At 31.6% G+C, this 16,239-nt stretch overlaps 1 protein-coding gene across 2 annotated transcripts; it reads left to right on the top strand.

Moving 5' to 3' along the window:
- Positions 1-1,505: 1,505 nt before the first annotated feature.
- On the top strand, positions 1,506-10,524 carry GCH1_1 (GTP cyclohydrolase 1; the record flags this gene model as incomplete). Of its 2 annotated transcripts, XM_051213604.1 has the most annotated exons (3): positions 1,506-1,546; positions 4,396-4,447; positions 8,266-10,524. In XM_051213604.1, the coding sequence occupies exon 3, from the start codon at positions 8,320-8,322 to the stop codon at positions 9,787-9,789; it is 1,470 nt and encodes a 489-aa protein (XP_051069592.1). In that variant the 5' UTR covers positions 1,506-1,546; positions 4,396-4,447; positions 8,266-8,319. The 2 variants fall into 2 exon arrangements, with proteins under 2 accessions (XP_051069592.1, XP_012798084.2); XM_012942630.2 differs by lacking the exon at positions 4,396-4,447 and having other exon boundaries at positions 8,266-9,789.
- Positions 10,525-16,239: the final 5,715 nt, after the last annotated feature.

Below are 16,239 nucleotides of genomic sequence, written 5' to 3'. Positions count from 1 at the left end.
ATAGTAAGCAAACTACAAACTTCTAACCTCTCGGCTTCAATTTTATTCAGATTCATTCAAGTAAAATAGTAAAGAATCCAGGGTATAGAAAAGCAAAATTCTGATTTCCTCGGTAGTGAACGACAACACAAGTAGGAACAATCGAATGTATTTGAATACGAAATTACAGAACATATTAGTAAAATCTGAGAACCATACGGTAAATACTTCATTTGCAAAATGTTAACCAATCATTCCAGACGTCATTGTTCTTTCGTTTCAACACCAATCCTTCTTTGCTCTTGTTCTCTTTTCTTTGATCTTTTTAACCTTCTGCCTCCAGGCATTTCACTTTCGATTGATGATGCATACTACTTATATCTGTCGATGTCAGTAACTGTTATAACTTGTGGTTTTGTACCCTTGGTTCTTTGATTTTCACCCCGTCGTCAATTGTTATAACGCTCGGTTTTACTTCGTCTAATGTTACAACGGTTAGGTTTCTACGTTTACACGTATGGGACGTCAATTTATCTTAGACGAATATCTACACTAGATGCCCTCCCAGTGTCTATTTTACAGGACTTCAACACAACTCACATCAAGAACACGTGATTAGCCTGACCACAACGTAAATATATTTTCACACCAAAAACCGACACAATCCAACAACAATGAACAATCAATAATAATCATTATAAGGATAGGGGAATATATAACTCATCTGACACCTGTCAGACTATCTATATGTCTGACTAAGCAAACAACCAATCATTATCATTCTAGCCCACACATCAGTAGCACACACCACACTTCATTCTACTGAAGTTTTTCGTGTAATTTTAGTGAATATTGTTTTGAATATTATTCATGAAGACGACTGAACAATAGTTTTAAATATACACTTACTTTCAGAAGGGGTTTTTATGGATATTATAGTAATTTTAATAGTTGAGATTATGAGTCAAATGAACTTAGACCATCATGGAACATCTGGAAACACTGGACAGTCGTTTCGTCCTACTATGGAACTCCTTAATTGTTACAAAATGTGACTTGTGAATAAATTAATCATATATTTCAGTTGATCGGATAGAAAATTTACTTATTTATCCAGTAATTAAAATTACACAGAAGAGTTATATCTCATTTGCAATAAGATTTAACTCGAAGAATAAGTAAAAACTAGGAAAAAACCCATTGAATTATCTTCATTTATCAGTTTTTCGTTTAAAGATGCTTGTCAAATCAGATTGGTTTATGTCATTAATTATTTCTCTTCTCCTCAAAATCAACGAATAAATAAATGAATGAATGAATGAAGGAACAAGTGAATGAGTGGGTGAATATTGAGTAATAGGATTTATACTACTAATACTACTACTACTACTAATAATAATAATAACATTTAAGATAAATCAGTAGCCAATCAAACTAAAGCCACTTGTTATGCTAGTTTGATAAAATATGTAGAGTTCAATGAAAAATCCAAACTATTAATATAGTTCAGTCATTTCTAATTCGACAATTAATAACAAATAACAAAGATTCATATATAGTTTTATCGGTGAGTTATTTAATACTTTCATAATGTTCAGAAATGTACTTAAATTCTAGTAACTTTAAATATATCGTTATATTCATAATATTTAATAGTAACTGTTTAAGAATGATGAATTAATTTACAGGAAAAATGTAAATTAGGACTTAGACTAGAATGAGTTGAAATATACTTGTTATTATTTTATTGAATTCATTACAGAGATGACCAAACAAGCATAACTTACTTACTTACGCCTGTTACTCCTCGTGAAGGAACATACGTCATCCACCAGCATTCTCCATACAACCATGTTCTGTCCAATACTTTACACTTCTTTCCAGTTCTCATTCATCCTATTCATGTCTCCTTCTATTTCCTCATGTAATGTGTTCTTTAACCTCCCTCTTTTACACTTCCCTTCACGATTCCAAGTTACGGCTCGCATCGTGATGCAGTTTGGTGATTTGCCTAATCTATGTCCTATCCATTTCCATCGTCTTTTCATAAGTTCCTCTTCATCTGGAAGTTGGTTTGTTCTCTCACACAGAAGGCTGTTACTAATGATATCCAACCAATCGATGTTGAGTATCTTGTGTAGACAACTATTTATAAATACTTATACCTCCTTGATGATGGTTGTAGTAGTTCTCCATGTTTCAGCTCCGTACATTGGTTCAAGGTCAAAACGAGCCATACATTAATGAATTTTACAATGTTATACATTAAAAATGGTGAACGTTTGCATCTGTTACGACATAAATATTGCAAACTTATTTTGTGCACTTTTTTCTGCTCACGATTCTTTCTTTTTGTTATACTACTATTATATTGATTGTGACTTGACACTTAACTCCAAATCATTCTGACCTTTGTTAAATGACTTTTCGAATATGTAAATAACACAATTTTGAAATATATGTGTCGTAACAGATAAAAACGTTCACCTTATTTTAACAAATAACATTGTCAAATTCATGTCAAATACATGGCTGATTTTGGCCTTTGTTAAATATCACAATAATTATGGACTAATAATTGTAGAGTAGGATGATGAATTTATTGAAAACAATTGTTCACTCAAATATTCTTCTTTTCTTAATATTCTATGAGGATTTTTAAACTGCTGAATTCATTATTGATTTTAAATTTGTCCTATCAACAAATAATATGATTCTGGCATAATAACTCCTTTCTTTTGATGATAAAGTTATCGGGAATGTTAAATCTTCAAATCCTCCTAATATCCTGAAATGTACTATGAGGAAATAGATCGTAAGATGATAAATTGATTTTAAATAATTTTAATTAACTTTCATTACACTTTCATTTACATGAATTAATTCAGTATGATCCATCGTTCATGTAATATGTGTGCAGTTTAAAATAATTCTCCAACGAGTGATTAATGAATGCAATTTTTCTCATAATGGACTGAGTTCAAGTATGAATCGATCTTGTTTTGTCTGTATCAGATAAATCTTCCACATAAGATTTATTTTTAAGAGTATTTGGAGCTGGGGGGATAAAGTAGTTTTGGTACCCTGCTATTGAAATGTAGTTGGGAGTTATTCCGGATGTGATTGGTCAACGCAATTTTATAAGTCATTTTATGATTATGCGAACAATAAAAATCTGTTTATTCAATTTCGAAGTAGAAATCTTAGAGATTCACACTTCAACAGTGTAAATACTCTATGTGGAGTATAATTAATATGAATAATGTAATTAAAATGTTTTTTTTCTTTTCAAGTCTACATAACCACTGATTATGAATAATAAAAAAGTGCCCCTAATTTATAATTTTTCTCATAAAACTGTACAAATAAAGCTTTCTGAAGGCAATAAATTACGTTTCGGTTAGTATTAAACATTATACGCATTTACTAAGGATTTTCTCATGCTCACTACCATTAAGTTCTGTACTGGTTACGTCAGTGATCAATATACCACTCAAAATTAATAAACACTCCAAATCACTAATCATAATACTATGAAATTCTCAGTCTAGTACCTTGTGTCCTTTATTATTATTGCGACTTAAAATTTCATTTGATTCATTATATACATCAAGCACAGAATTAAAAAGCACCATAAATAATCGATAAGAATATGTACAAAACTAGGGTATTTGTAGTATGAAACTAAAAATAAACTAATTTCTGAACAGTAAATGAAATAGAAACAGTTAATGAGTTAAATTAAAACTTATAATGATAATAAATTTATTAATAATCGTACATAATTATAGATACAATATAATTCATCTAATATGATCTTCTAGAGTTCAACATTTTCATCTATTCACCATATTGTAACAAAATTGATCACATTATAATTCAATTTAGAAATTAAAGTAGAACATTGTTCATGACTTTCTGTTTTAATTAAGTATTTTCACCGATTGAAATCATGAGTCAGTTGAAGCTAGACCACCACGGGAAACCTAGAAGCACTAGACGGCCGTTTCGTCCTAGTATGGAGTTCAATCAGGTCCGTTGTGAGATATCAACTCACTGAAGACAATGGTGTATGGTGGCGCAATTTCGTAGACTGGTTGAAGTTAGACATTAACACCGTTGGATGACGGCTCAGTGGTCTAATGGTTAAGTACTCGCGCGCGAAACCAGTAGGTCTTGGGTTTAAATCTCGCAGGGGCGAAGTCGTGGATACGCGCTGCTGAGGAGTCCCACAATAGGACGAAACGGGCGTCGAGTGCTTCCAGGTTTTCCATGATATTCTAGCTTCAACTGACTCATGATCTTAACCATTGAAATTAATATTTCTTTAGTAGACAATTTCAGAATATTTACTTCTATGTATTGATGTACAAATCATTTAAACATATTTTCATGCATTTTTATTTTGTTTTACAGCTGTTTAACTAATACCTACCACACTAATACTATGACATATGCGAATTATTAGGTATTTTTCGTCGTTGTTTTAGTGTGATATCAATTTTTTTCGCTCTTTATTATAATTATATTCACTGTCTATGTATGGAGTTGAACTATTCATTGTATTAAGGAGTTAGATATATATAATAATTACACAGATGATTAAAATGTATACGATGCATTTTGCTATTTTTTTAAATCTTGACTATTTAAAACTTCTGAAGGATACAAAACATTTATACATCATATATTTGTTATAACTTGTGGCCTTTTGCCCCTATCAATATATGACGTAATGATACCGCCAATTAGAAAGCATTGACTTATCGACCGGACCAATCATGCATAAAACCTGTATGAGCAGCCTAGAGTCTTTATCGGTCCTTCTTCCTGCTTAGTCCTACCTGTTGATTCCAGAACACCAAACTCAGCCTCTGTAATATGAATCATGTATTTCAAACATACTGTGTTTATATACAAACCAAACATACCACACCGTACCATAAAATAGAAAATAATATTTATACAAGACCTAGCCGAAAAATGGCTGTGATTGTGCGAGACTGCAATTAATAGACTGGACATAGTTCAAGAACGGTATATCGGATAATAATAGTCTATGGGCCAAAATAAAGCTTACAATAAGAGAAACATGAATATGCATAATTTAGTTACTTAACAATTATACAATAAAAATATATGTATAGTATTAGTCCGTAAATGGATCCCAACAGTTAGCATTCATTAATATAGTTTAAATTTCATATTTTTATTTCAATTAGTGATTGGGAAAGTTAATTTGGCTGAGCATGAAACGTTCAACTTCAAAATGGGATCAGCTAATGGACCTATTTAAGTGAATAAACAATAAATTAGGTGGACTTTTTCCCAAGTTTTTATGTTAAATAAAATTCAGCTTTTCCTTAAGCATTAAAATTTTTTTCATATTTGGTAGTTGTTTGACTTAAGATACATAGTTATCTTCGACTGAATTATCTGACTGAACATAAATTAAGTCGAATTAAACCAAAGTTTTTAAAATAAGTTTGTGTATGTAAATTCTCTCTTCTTAATTAAGTGATAAATGTTCGTAGGTATCGAAACTTCCTATGCACAAGTAATATATAAATTAGATTTCTAAACGTTATAGTAGTTAATTTGATCTTTAAAGCAGATTCTAGACCCTGATCAAGTAAAATTTATCATTCGTCAAGTCAGTTACTTTTGTAGGTGATTTTCGTGATTGACTGATATCATTTGGAGTTCCTTTAAGAATTAGAGTGAAGTGGACATCTATTTTGTGTAACTATGAGATTTCTCAATGGTGTTTACTAAGGACATAGTCAAAGATTAAGGCCAGAACTTTAACGTCTTGTGATTAGCCTATTACTTTTTGACGGCTGAGCTGGTATCGGATGCTTCGCACTTCCAAGCTACATCGATTCGTGGTAAAATTTGATCATCCCCAAACGTTGCTTTTCATTATCGTGAATGGACAACTATCTTCATCTAAATAACCAGCCAATGTTAACTATCATAAATTATCAATTCTCAGAAACCCAATCCAATTCCAGTGAAAAGTATGAATTCATATTGAAACTAAATGAAAGGAGTAGTTTGAATTCCTTTTAATCACGATACACTTGAATGTGAATACATTTATTTTGGCTTGGAAACTCCTGGAAAAACAAATGAATAGAGTGCTTTATAGCTATTTAAAATTAATTATCAATAATTTCGGCCATTTCGTAAGGTTTCCTAATCTGAAGAGCCTTTTAGTCAATATCCATTTTTACTAAATAAAATCAGACTTTATTAATCATAATAAATCCAAATTTTAAATTCACTTGGTATTGTTTACCCATTGTATAAGCAAGTAGCTATTAGGACTCAGTAGCTAAGTGGATAACGCGATAGAGTTTTAAGCAAACGCAGAGACCAAATTGCGATACCACGGATCATCATCGAACAATCAGTTTAGTGGAACTCGTCACTATAAATCAACTCCATTGATTATGAAAAGGCGTTTGACAGTGTGGATAGAAGAACATTATGGAAACATCTTAGACACTATGGAATTCCTGAGAAGATTGCCGACATTATTCGGGACTCATATGACGGACTATAGTACTGATTCGTGCATGGAGAACAGCTGACAAATGCATTCCACGTAAGGACTGGAGTCAGACAAGTCTGTCTACTCTCTCCCTTCCTCTTTCTTCTGGTGGTCGATTGGATTATGAAGACCTCGACAACTGAGGGAAAACACGGCATACAATGGACAGCTCAGAACCAATTAGACGATTTGAACTTCGCAGATGTCCTGCCAGTGTAGTAACAGTCTCTGCATCAGTAAGCCTCAACATACACAAGGGGAAAACCAAGGTTCTCAAACACAACAAGGAGAACGGTAATCCAACCACACTTGATGGCGAAACTCTGGAGGATGTAGAATCCTTCACATACCTGGGAATCATCATTGATGAACAAGGAGGAATCAGATGCAGACGTAAAGGCAAGGATTGGCAAAGCAAGGGTCTCTTTCCTTCAGTTAAAGAACATATGCAACTCTAAACAACTTCCAACAGATATCAAAGTGAGAATCTTCAATACAAACTTGAAGGCAGTTCTATTGTAAGGAGCTGAAACTTGGGAAACTACGAAAACCATCATCAAGAAGATAAAAAAAGGTGAACGTTTTTATCTGTTACGACACATATATTTCAAAATTGTGTTATTTACATATTCGAAAAGTCATTTAACAAAGGTCAGAATGATTTGGAGTTAAGTGTCAAGTCACAATCAATATAATAGTAGTATAACAAAAAGAAAGAATCGTGAGCAGAAAAAAGTGCACAAAATAAGTTTGCAATATTTATGTCGTAACAGATGCAAACGTTCACCATTTTTAATGTATAACATTGTAAAATTCATTAATGTATGGCTCGTTTTGACCTTGAACCAATGTACGGAGCTGAAACATGGAGAACTACTACAACCATCATCAAGGAGGTATAAGTATTTATAAATAGTTGTCTACACAAGATACTCAACATCGATTGGTTGGATATCATTAGTAACAGCCTTCTGTGTGAGAGAACAAACCAACTTCCAGATGAAGAGGAACTTATGAAAAGACGATGGAAATGGATAGGACATAGATTAGGCAAATCACCAAACTGCATCACGATGCGAGCCGTAACTTGGAATCGTGAAGGGAAGTGTAAAAGAGGGAGGTTAAAGAACACATTACATGAGGAAATAGAAGGAGACATGAATAGGATGAATGAGAACTGGAAAGAAGTGTAAAGTATTGGACAGAACATGGTTGTATGGAGAATGCTGGTGGATGACGTATGTTCCTTCACGAGGAGTAACAGGCTTATGTAGGTAAATAAGTTTTAAGCGAATGGTACAGGGTTCGAGTTACAGAGTAAATATCAATTATTATAATTATTATTAATTTGCTTTATTCAATATTATATTTTGGTACAATATAGAATTCTGTGATGCAATTACACCCAGCTGACGAGTTCCAAATAGGACAAAATGCTCGTCCTTATATCCACTGCAAGCCACTATCCATCTTTGTTTATAAATCCAAATTTTTATTTAAGAACTTCTCTAGTCAATATTCTGTTTTTACTTATAGGTTTCGTTCGCTTCGTTATTAAGAAAAAATAAATCATTGTGACAAAGTGAACTTATTTATTAGTTCGGATAATCATGATACACACGTTTTATAATTCTTCTAATAATATATAGATAAACTGAATAATAAATTCAATTAGTGAATATAATTCGTTTTAAACTTCTAATCTTTGTTTATATTCATTAAAATTTCAGATTATTGCATTAAATTATTACAAAAAGAAAACTACATATGTACACACATTACACATGTTACGATATTCAGTATTTCATGTGTTAAATATGAATGAAAATAAAATCAAACACCAATCTCATTCATCATTACCTATAAATACCAAGATGACAATGTCATCAAAAGAAATGAATGCATCCTATTTAATTCTTAAAAATGATGATGAAATTAATGAAACTACTGTTAATCTTGAACGAGAACTCAATGAAAAGTTAACAATGAAACATTTATTAAATGATTCAGATTTTGTTGATACTTCAAATTTAGTAGAATCATCTGGAGTGAGTTTAATTAATGAACCACCTAAACGTCCAATTAAAGGTTATCAATTATTGAAAAAAAAATTTCATTTTACACGTGAAACATTTACCGGTGGTTTAAAAAGAAATAACAGTACTCAGAATGCTAAAACAATAACAAAAACAAATAATCCAATTACCACTACATCTAATAATATTACTACTACTACTACCACTACTACTATTATTGATAGTACTGTGACTCATGGCAGTAATATCAGTGCTGACAAGATTGGAAATCATATGAACAACTTATTAAATACATCTCATGATAATATATCACCAAGAGAACGATCATCTAGTTTCAGTGTTAGATGTGAAAATTATGAACCACGTTTATCAATCCAATCAAGCAATATTAGAAATAAAAACAATAATCGTTATTATAAAAATAAAAATTCAAAATTGAACAATACTAATAATCATGAACAATCCTTATTATCTAAATCACAATTAAATATAAAACCAACTACTCATTTAGAATGTTTAAGTTTACAGTCAAGTCGTAAACAAAGTCAAATATCTTTATGGGATATGCAAAGAGATTATCCTCGAAATTTTTTGACGTTAGGTGGTAGTATGCTAGGTGTATCAGATACTGCCAGTATTATTACAGAAGGTATAAATGATCATTATACTGATTTAATTTCAGCATTTCATAAAATCTTAATTGCTGTCGGTGAAAATCCAAATCGTCAAGGTTTGTTAAAAACACCACAAAGAGCTGCTAAATCTATGTTATATTTTACTAAAGGTTATGAAGAACGTGTCAGTGATATACTGAATGAAGCTATATTTGAAGAAAATCATGATGAATTGGTATTAGTTAAAGATATTGAAATGTTTTCAATGTGTGAACATCATATGATACCATTTATTGGACGTGTTTCAATTGGTTATTTACCAAATAAAAAAATTCTAGGTTTAAGTAAACTAGCTCGTATTGTTGAAATATTTTCTCGTAGATTACAAGTACAAGAAAGACTTACTAAGGAAATTGCTACAGCACTGACAGAAGCAATAAACCCTAAAGGTGTTGGTGTAATAATTGAAGCTACACATATGTGTATGGTTATGCGTGGTGTACAGAAGATCAATTCAACCACAATAACAACAACTATGATGGGTGATTTAAAACACAATGCTAAATTACGTGATGAATTTCTTCAGCTTGCTGGAAGAAGATAATTTACACTTTGTTATATAAAATTATCATTGAACTAGTTTTCTTTTGGCAATGACAAAAACATTGCCAATTATTATTTACTTATCTAATGAATCCTAAAATTCAAACATGATCTTTGTTTTATTTTGTTTTTTTTCTGTTTTGTGAATATTTGATAAAACTTGGTTAATTTTTACTTAAATGAATTGATTACAGTATAGATAATAAAAATACATAAATCGGATGGTTGGAATTAGTAACAAGTTCTCTTTGTTTAATGATAAGACACATTTACGAGTCGCAATGTCTGTACTGGTATATGTAAAGTTAGAGATTCAGTATCCTTATACTTGGTGTTTTCAGTAAAATTATATTGATACTAATAGTTGAGATCATGAGCCAATTGAAGCTAGACCACCATGGAAAACCTGGAAGCACTGAACGGTCGTTTCGTTATTAGTGAATAAATTATCAAAACTTGAGAAGTTGGTACCAGTCAAATTGACTATAATGAAAACTAGGATAAGTTGACACCAAATTGCAGAAATATTAATGATTGCTTGCCAGTAGTTTGGATTCATATTCCATCGTTTTTTGTGTTAGGAATTTACGAGTCATTTCGAAACTTCCTAATGATGGTGATATACCAATTACACTGAAATTAGGATTAGTGTCTTTGATAAGACGAAAAATCGAAGTTATATTCAACACAAAATAACACAATAACAATCTTTTCTGTTATGTTTTGCTGCTAATCTATAATTATTATGATAATTTCTACAACATTCGTTTAGTTTTCTATTTAACCTTAATTTATTGAGAATAGATCCCACTTGTAATCTTGAATGACAACTATCGATCACAGAACTATACTTCAATATAAACAACAAAACCACATAAATGAAAAGAAAAATATATTTAGTTAAATATAGATTGATCTTAAACAAAGATAACTACTATTGTTTGACCATTTAGACATTTTTGGAATAATTTGAAACTCTACAAGAATGAATATATTTCTTTGAATATTATTTTTGCCTCAGAATATTTCTTTTTTCTTATATCCTCTTTCAAAACTTTCTGTGTACTGGTATATACATCTTCATATGTCTCATTGAATTTATGCAAATGAGCAACCTAATTTCTATCAAACATGGGATGAAAACACATCAATACATATATATTTTATAAATTTCAACCCCCACCAACCATTTTTTTTAATGTATGTAATTATAAACAAGTATTTGTATAAGCCGGATATCCTTCATTTAACAATCTTATCTCCTTGTTTCTTATCTCTTGAAAAGACAAAAGGAACTGTCAGTAAATGAAATCGGTTCATTTTTTTTTCATATTTAAGACAAATGCTAATAACGTACATGTAAAATGAAATAAATCTCATGTTCAAAACTTCCGAAATGGGTTAGATTGAAAGCAATATGTAAAGAAATAATGTATAAGAAATTAATGATTATAAGAGAAGAAAATAAATTAAGATTTCAATTCATCAAATATTTTTATTGCAACATTAAAAATACAAGAGATTTCCCTCTGGATTATGTGCTGATGACGTCCTTTTAGAGGAACAATCATGGATGTGCACTTTTGAAGAGTCCCATACTAGGACGAAACGACCGTCCAGTGCTTCCAGGTTTTCCATGGTGGTCTAGCTTCAATTGACTCATGAATTCAACTATTAATTTTCTAAAATCTTCACAAAACCCTCTTCAGACAATGAACAATAAACGCTTCAACACTGAATCATCCAGCTCAGCCAACATAATGCCTCCAACATCCTCATCCTGAGCTACAAATATTCTCCACACTTTCAAAATAATTATAGTTCTGTGGCCCAAGTTATTGTGTACAGAATAAAAAGACTTTTAAAAAAATTTAGTGTGTGCATTTTATTTTATAGTTCCTCATCAACTAGAATGGACAATGTCATGATTTGTGCCATACATTGCTGACCTACTATTCGTTTTTTTTTTAAATTTTTGTCATATCATTACAAGTATTTGCTATTATTCATATCGTTTGTTGGAACTTTAAATTGTTTCCAAATAATAAGAAATTTTGAGGTAAATTGAATTTTTTTAATGAATTAGGCGTATACAAATAAGGTTTCATAAGGTTATACAAAATTTTATCCAATAAACATCAAAAGAAGTTGGAATAACCTATTTGTGTTCTACAATTAAACATTTCTACTTTGTTATAACATGTTATAACTGTTAATTATGTACATAATTAAAATGAACAGTAATAATTTAGTTTAAACGTCCTTCACGTTGGTGCAATCTGACCTTGATGTCCCGTGTTTTCATTCAGTTGTACTCTTTTTATTTATATGTGTTATTCATAGTCAATCAATTGTTCTGAACATTTTACTACTGTTCACTATGTGTCTATATGTGTTTCCAGCCTCCTTCTCTTTGACTGAGTATATTCCCTTTAAATTCCTTTACTAATTACATTCATTTGCGTTCCATGCAAAAATGAATTGTTAGAGACTAAGTGTTTACTTGTTTTAACTGTGATTTTACCGTATTAGATTGTATGGCTGAAATGAAGATCTTCAAGGAAAATAAGTCCGGTGAAAAACATCATTGAGATTTATTTTATGGAGATATAGAATTCTGCACTATATTGAATTGGTATTCAACTAGGCAATACACTTTCAGCTTGTTATACTGAATTTTTTTCTTCTAATTTATGGTGGAGCGTTTATCGAGAATATTCATTACCGATGTCATGTACACAATTTTAGAATACAAAAAAATGTATATTAATAATACTGAATTGATATGATGGTGAGCCTTGTGTAAATAATTAGCTTATGTACAGTCATTGTTATTCCAAACAAAATCAAGTTCTTCATTTTCAGTACTGTTGTTAAGAAAATATTCGGAAGTTTATTATGTCTCAATATTTGTTAATTGTTAAGGATTGATGAGAAGTCGTCAACTGTGATAAATTGCTTATCAATACTTCCCAGTCAGGTGTACTACTGACATTCACAGTTAGACTGTGATTATTTAACATTGTTGTTAAAATTCACATTATTAAAATGTCAGATGATTGCTGGCAATTAAAAGAAAACTATAAACCTAGGTTTAGCGTTAACTGAAACTTATCATCAAGTCACACTTGTAGTATTAATGGAACAGATTCTCTTACTTATGATAATCAGTGTCACACTTCGGGACATTTCCACTAAGTAATTCTAGTAGCGACAGACATTTGTAGTACTGAGGTAAGCACATTAATTGAAATTTAAGTAATAACGAGTGTTATGAATGAAACCTAGGTTCAAAGTTTTCTGTCGATTGGGTTCTATCGCCTAATATCGAAACATAGTGTACGCTGTGTTCAAACAGTTGAAATAGTCACCTCTTTTCTTTGGAATTATCCTAAAATTTAAATGATATGGTGATCTAGACACATCTGAAATAGAATGAGGGGGTACTGTTATATCCTAGTGAGGATTACATTACGAGTAACGTCTGAGACCTATTAATGGACTAATATTATTTATATATTCTCATGGTATAAATATTCAGTAACTAGATTATGCATATCTATATCCCTCTTGTTACAAGTTTTATTTTGACCTATAATTTATTATTGTACGGTTTACGGTTCTTAAGCTATGTTCAGTTTATTGACTACTGCCTCCCACGTTCATAGCCACTTTTGGCTTTATTGTGACCAATGTTATTTCCTATTTTATAGTGCGTTGCGATCTGTTTTTTGATATATAAACCCAGTATGTCTGAAATAAATGATTCGATTCGAATGGCATAGTGGAAGCTGGTATTGGTGTTCTGAACACAATTGGACGTGCTACGTGAACATAGGATTAATAAGGAAGCTAGGCTGCTCATACCGGTCGAACGTCATTGGTTCGGCACAGTGCTAAGATTGCATAAGTCGTATTCTGATTGGTGGATAAATCACCCGAGAACTAACCGAACATAAAGACACAACAGGTACTATGTGCTCATATGACTTATGTAGGTAGTGCGAACAGAGTACCATATAACTAGAATATCTCAGTTTTTAGGAATTTTCGAGTGTGATTCTGAACCTAGTTTACACTATTTTCAAGCGTCCTAAAGTTCTCCTGCAATTCTTATTTCTATCCTATTATTTTTTTTGTACAAAATGTTAACATTTTTCTAATGTCAGACAAAATATTCTTCACTTCATCTACATAACACTGTCAATCCAGTAATATTACCCCTGTAATTTTTATATCAGAAAGAGTTAATAAAGTGATATTATTCTCTTTGATATATTTTAATTATTAAAAATGTTCTTTGGATACATTATATAGAATTTTAGATTCCTCACTCAAGATTTAACAATTACAGTTGAGTTAAAGTATTTTAATTATGACTAGACAATTTTGTTTTAATCCATCAATATGTGGTCAGATGTAACGTTTATAAATGTTGATACATCTCAAAAGAGAAAATAGACTACTAATGAGTAGTCCAAATTCACATAGAAATGTTTCTTTTAATGACTACCTGAAAATATTAAATTATTCTCAAGTAGTTTCTTAGTATTTTACTACTAAAAGACAACTGAGCAAGGTCCATTGTCTTGTCAAATGATTTTAATATCAATTGCTAACATTAACTTAATCCAAAGATAAATTTAACTAATCTTTTATTCTGTATTCGGCTGTTGGAATAGAACAAAGAACGATAGAATAGTCTAGTTTATGATTCAATATTTATAGTAACAAGAATTTATTTGATAGTAGTCAAATGCACGAAGTTTTATTTAAATTAGTCATGTTATTATTTATTTTGACTGCCTACTAGAACATACAATCCTGTTCAGTGATAAATAAATTCTCCATATGGATGTGGCTTTATTCATAAAGTACCAACTCCATGAACTTTTATTTGCTTAAATTAACTTAGAGTGTAAAGACACACTGAAATGGTTCAAGAATCTTTGAACCCCACAGTCCAAAAATCTATCAGTGTACAGTTCGGAAGCCAGAAGGGTATTTATTCTATGAAAACTTCTGTAAAAATACCAGTAGGACTGGTGAAATATAAGGTCAGTATAGGTTGCCATCAGGAAACCCTAGATCTAGGTTTTATAATGATTAGCACTCATCGTTAAAGCGTGGCTTCAGTTTCTAAAACCTGGTGACCCCAGTGGGGAGGGTCACTCAGCTTCATACATGTTCATACAAGCACAACATTAATAAATGTACAATGGCATAGCTGAGTTGTTATTGTACGAATGACTCTGCCCATTAACTAAGTTGACAAATGGGCTTAACCAAATTAAATGTGGATAAACTCAAATGTGCGTGAGCTGCTATATGATCAATGCTATCTGTTGTAGTCCTGATCAAATTCTGTCTCATCATTTATAAATAAATAGAAGGGCTTCATTTTTCATTTTACTTGGTGCACTGTCTTCTTTTAAATTACCCAGTTAGCTGTCTTCTGTTTAAAATGTTATTATCGAACCTACAAACTACTACAATACATGCATTCAAGTTAGATTCACTTTAATTCGTCCTAAGGAAGTTTCTTGATCTTACCCGAGTATTCTTATGCCTTATTCCTTTTAGTGTCTAATTGTACATTGGGATTTAAATATAGAAAATAACTAGTGAGTTAGTCTGTAGCCAAAAATGTTGTGCTGGGTGGTCGTCCAATTCTGGTACTGATGTACGCGCTTCCTATACGCAAGCCTAACTAGCTACTTGAGTGAGAAAACGAAGAGTGAGCGGGAAGCTTTTATCGGTTAGTCTGAATAAGAATATAAGCAATAGCTCATTCATTAATATGGGTATATGTCCGTCAGAAAACAATGGTAGATGTTCGACCAATAGCGTGCAGAGGTCAGCATCTTTCACCCGTCATTTGACATTGAACCGATGTCTGACTGGACTAGTCTATCAATTAGGCATTCTGTTTGAATCATACCTTACCAGTAAGATTGTTGATTCTATTAAGATGAGCCATCTAATATTATTTACTCTTATTTGAACGTTTTCTACAATCTCGCCTTACTCTTGTAGTGTGGTGTCGGGTCGCGATTGACTATGAACACCACTACAAAGGAACGCGTGCCAGGATATGCATAAAATCCCCCGGAAGCCAAATATCAGAAGGCAGTTAATGGACCAAATCGAGATATATTTGCTGGCGATCTCGTGGTATCGAAAGGATACCGAGATCGTGCCAGGATACAAGCTTGGTTACAGAACGTAACCGAATTCGCGCGAGGTCACAATCAAAGTAAGTATAATGGATGTTTTTAGCACAGTTAAACAAAAGCACATTAAAACAAGCACTGGTACAGCTGGTTATAGTAATAATTGTTTTCATTAAATCAGTCGTGTTCTCGTGATAAAAGTGAATCACTACACTCTCTATATTTTGTATACTTTAGGATTAGTTTTCTATTGACTTACTATCTAAATAATCCTGCAG

Source organism: Schistosoma haematobium, chromosome 3, assembly GCF_000699445.3.
Source record: "Schistosoma haematobium chromosome 3, whole genome shotgun sequence".
NCBI classification, from domain to species: domain Eukaryota; kingdom Metazoa; phylum Platyhelminthes; class Trematoda; order Strigeidida; family Schistosomatidae; genus Schistosoma; species Schistosoma haematobium.
The sequence above is the reverse complement of the archived record's forward strand: the minus strand, read 5'-3'. Positions and strand labels throughout refer to the sequence as shown.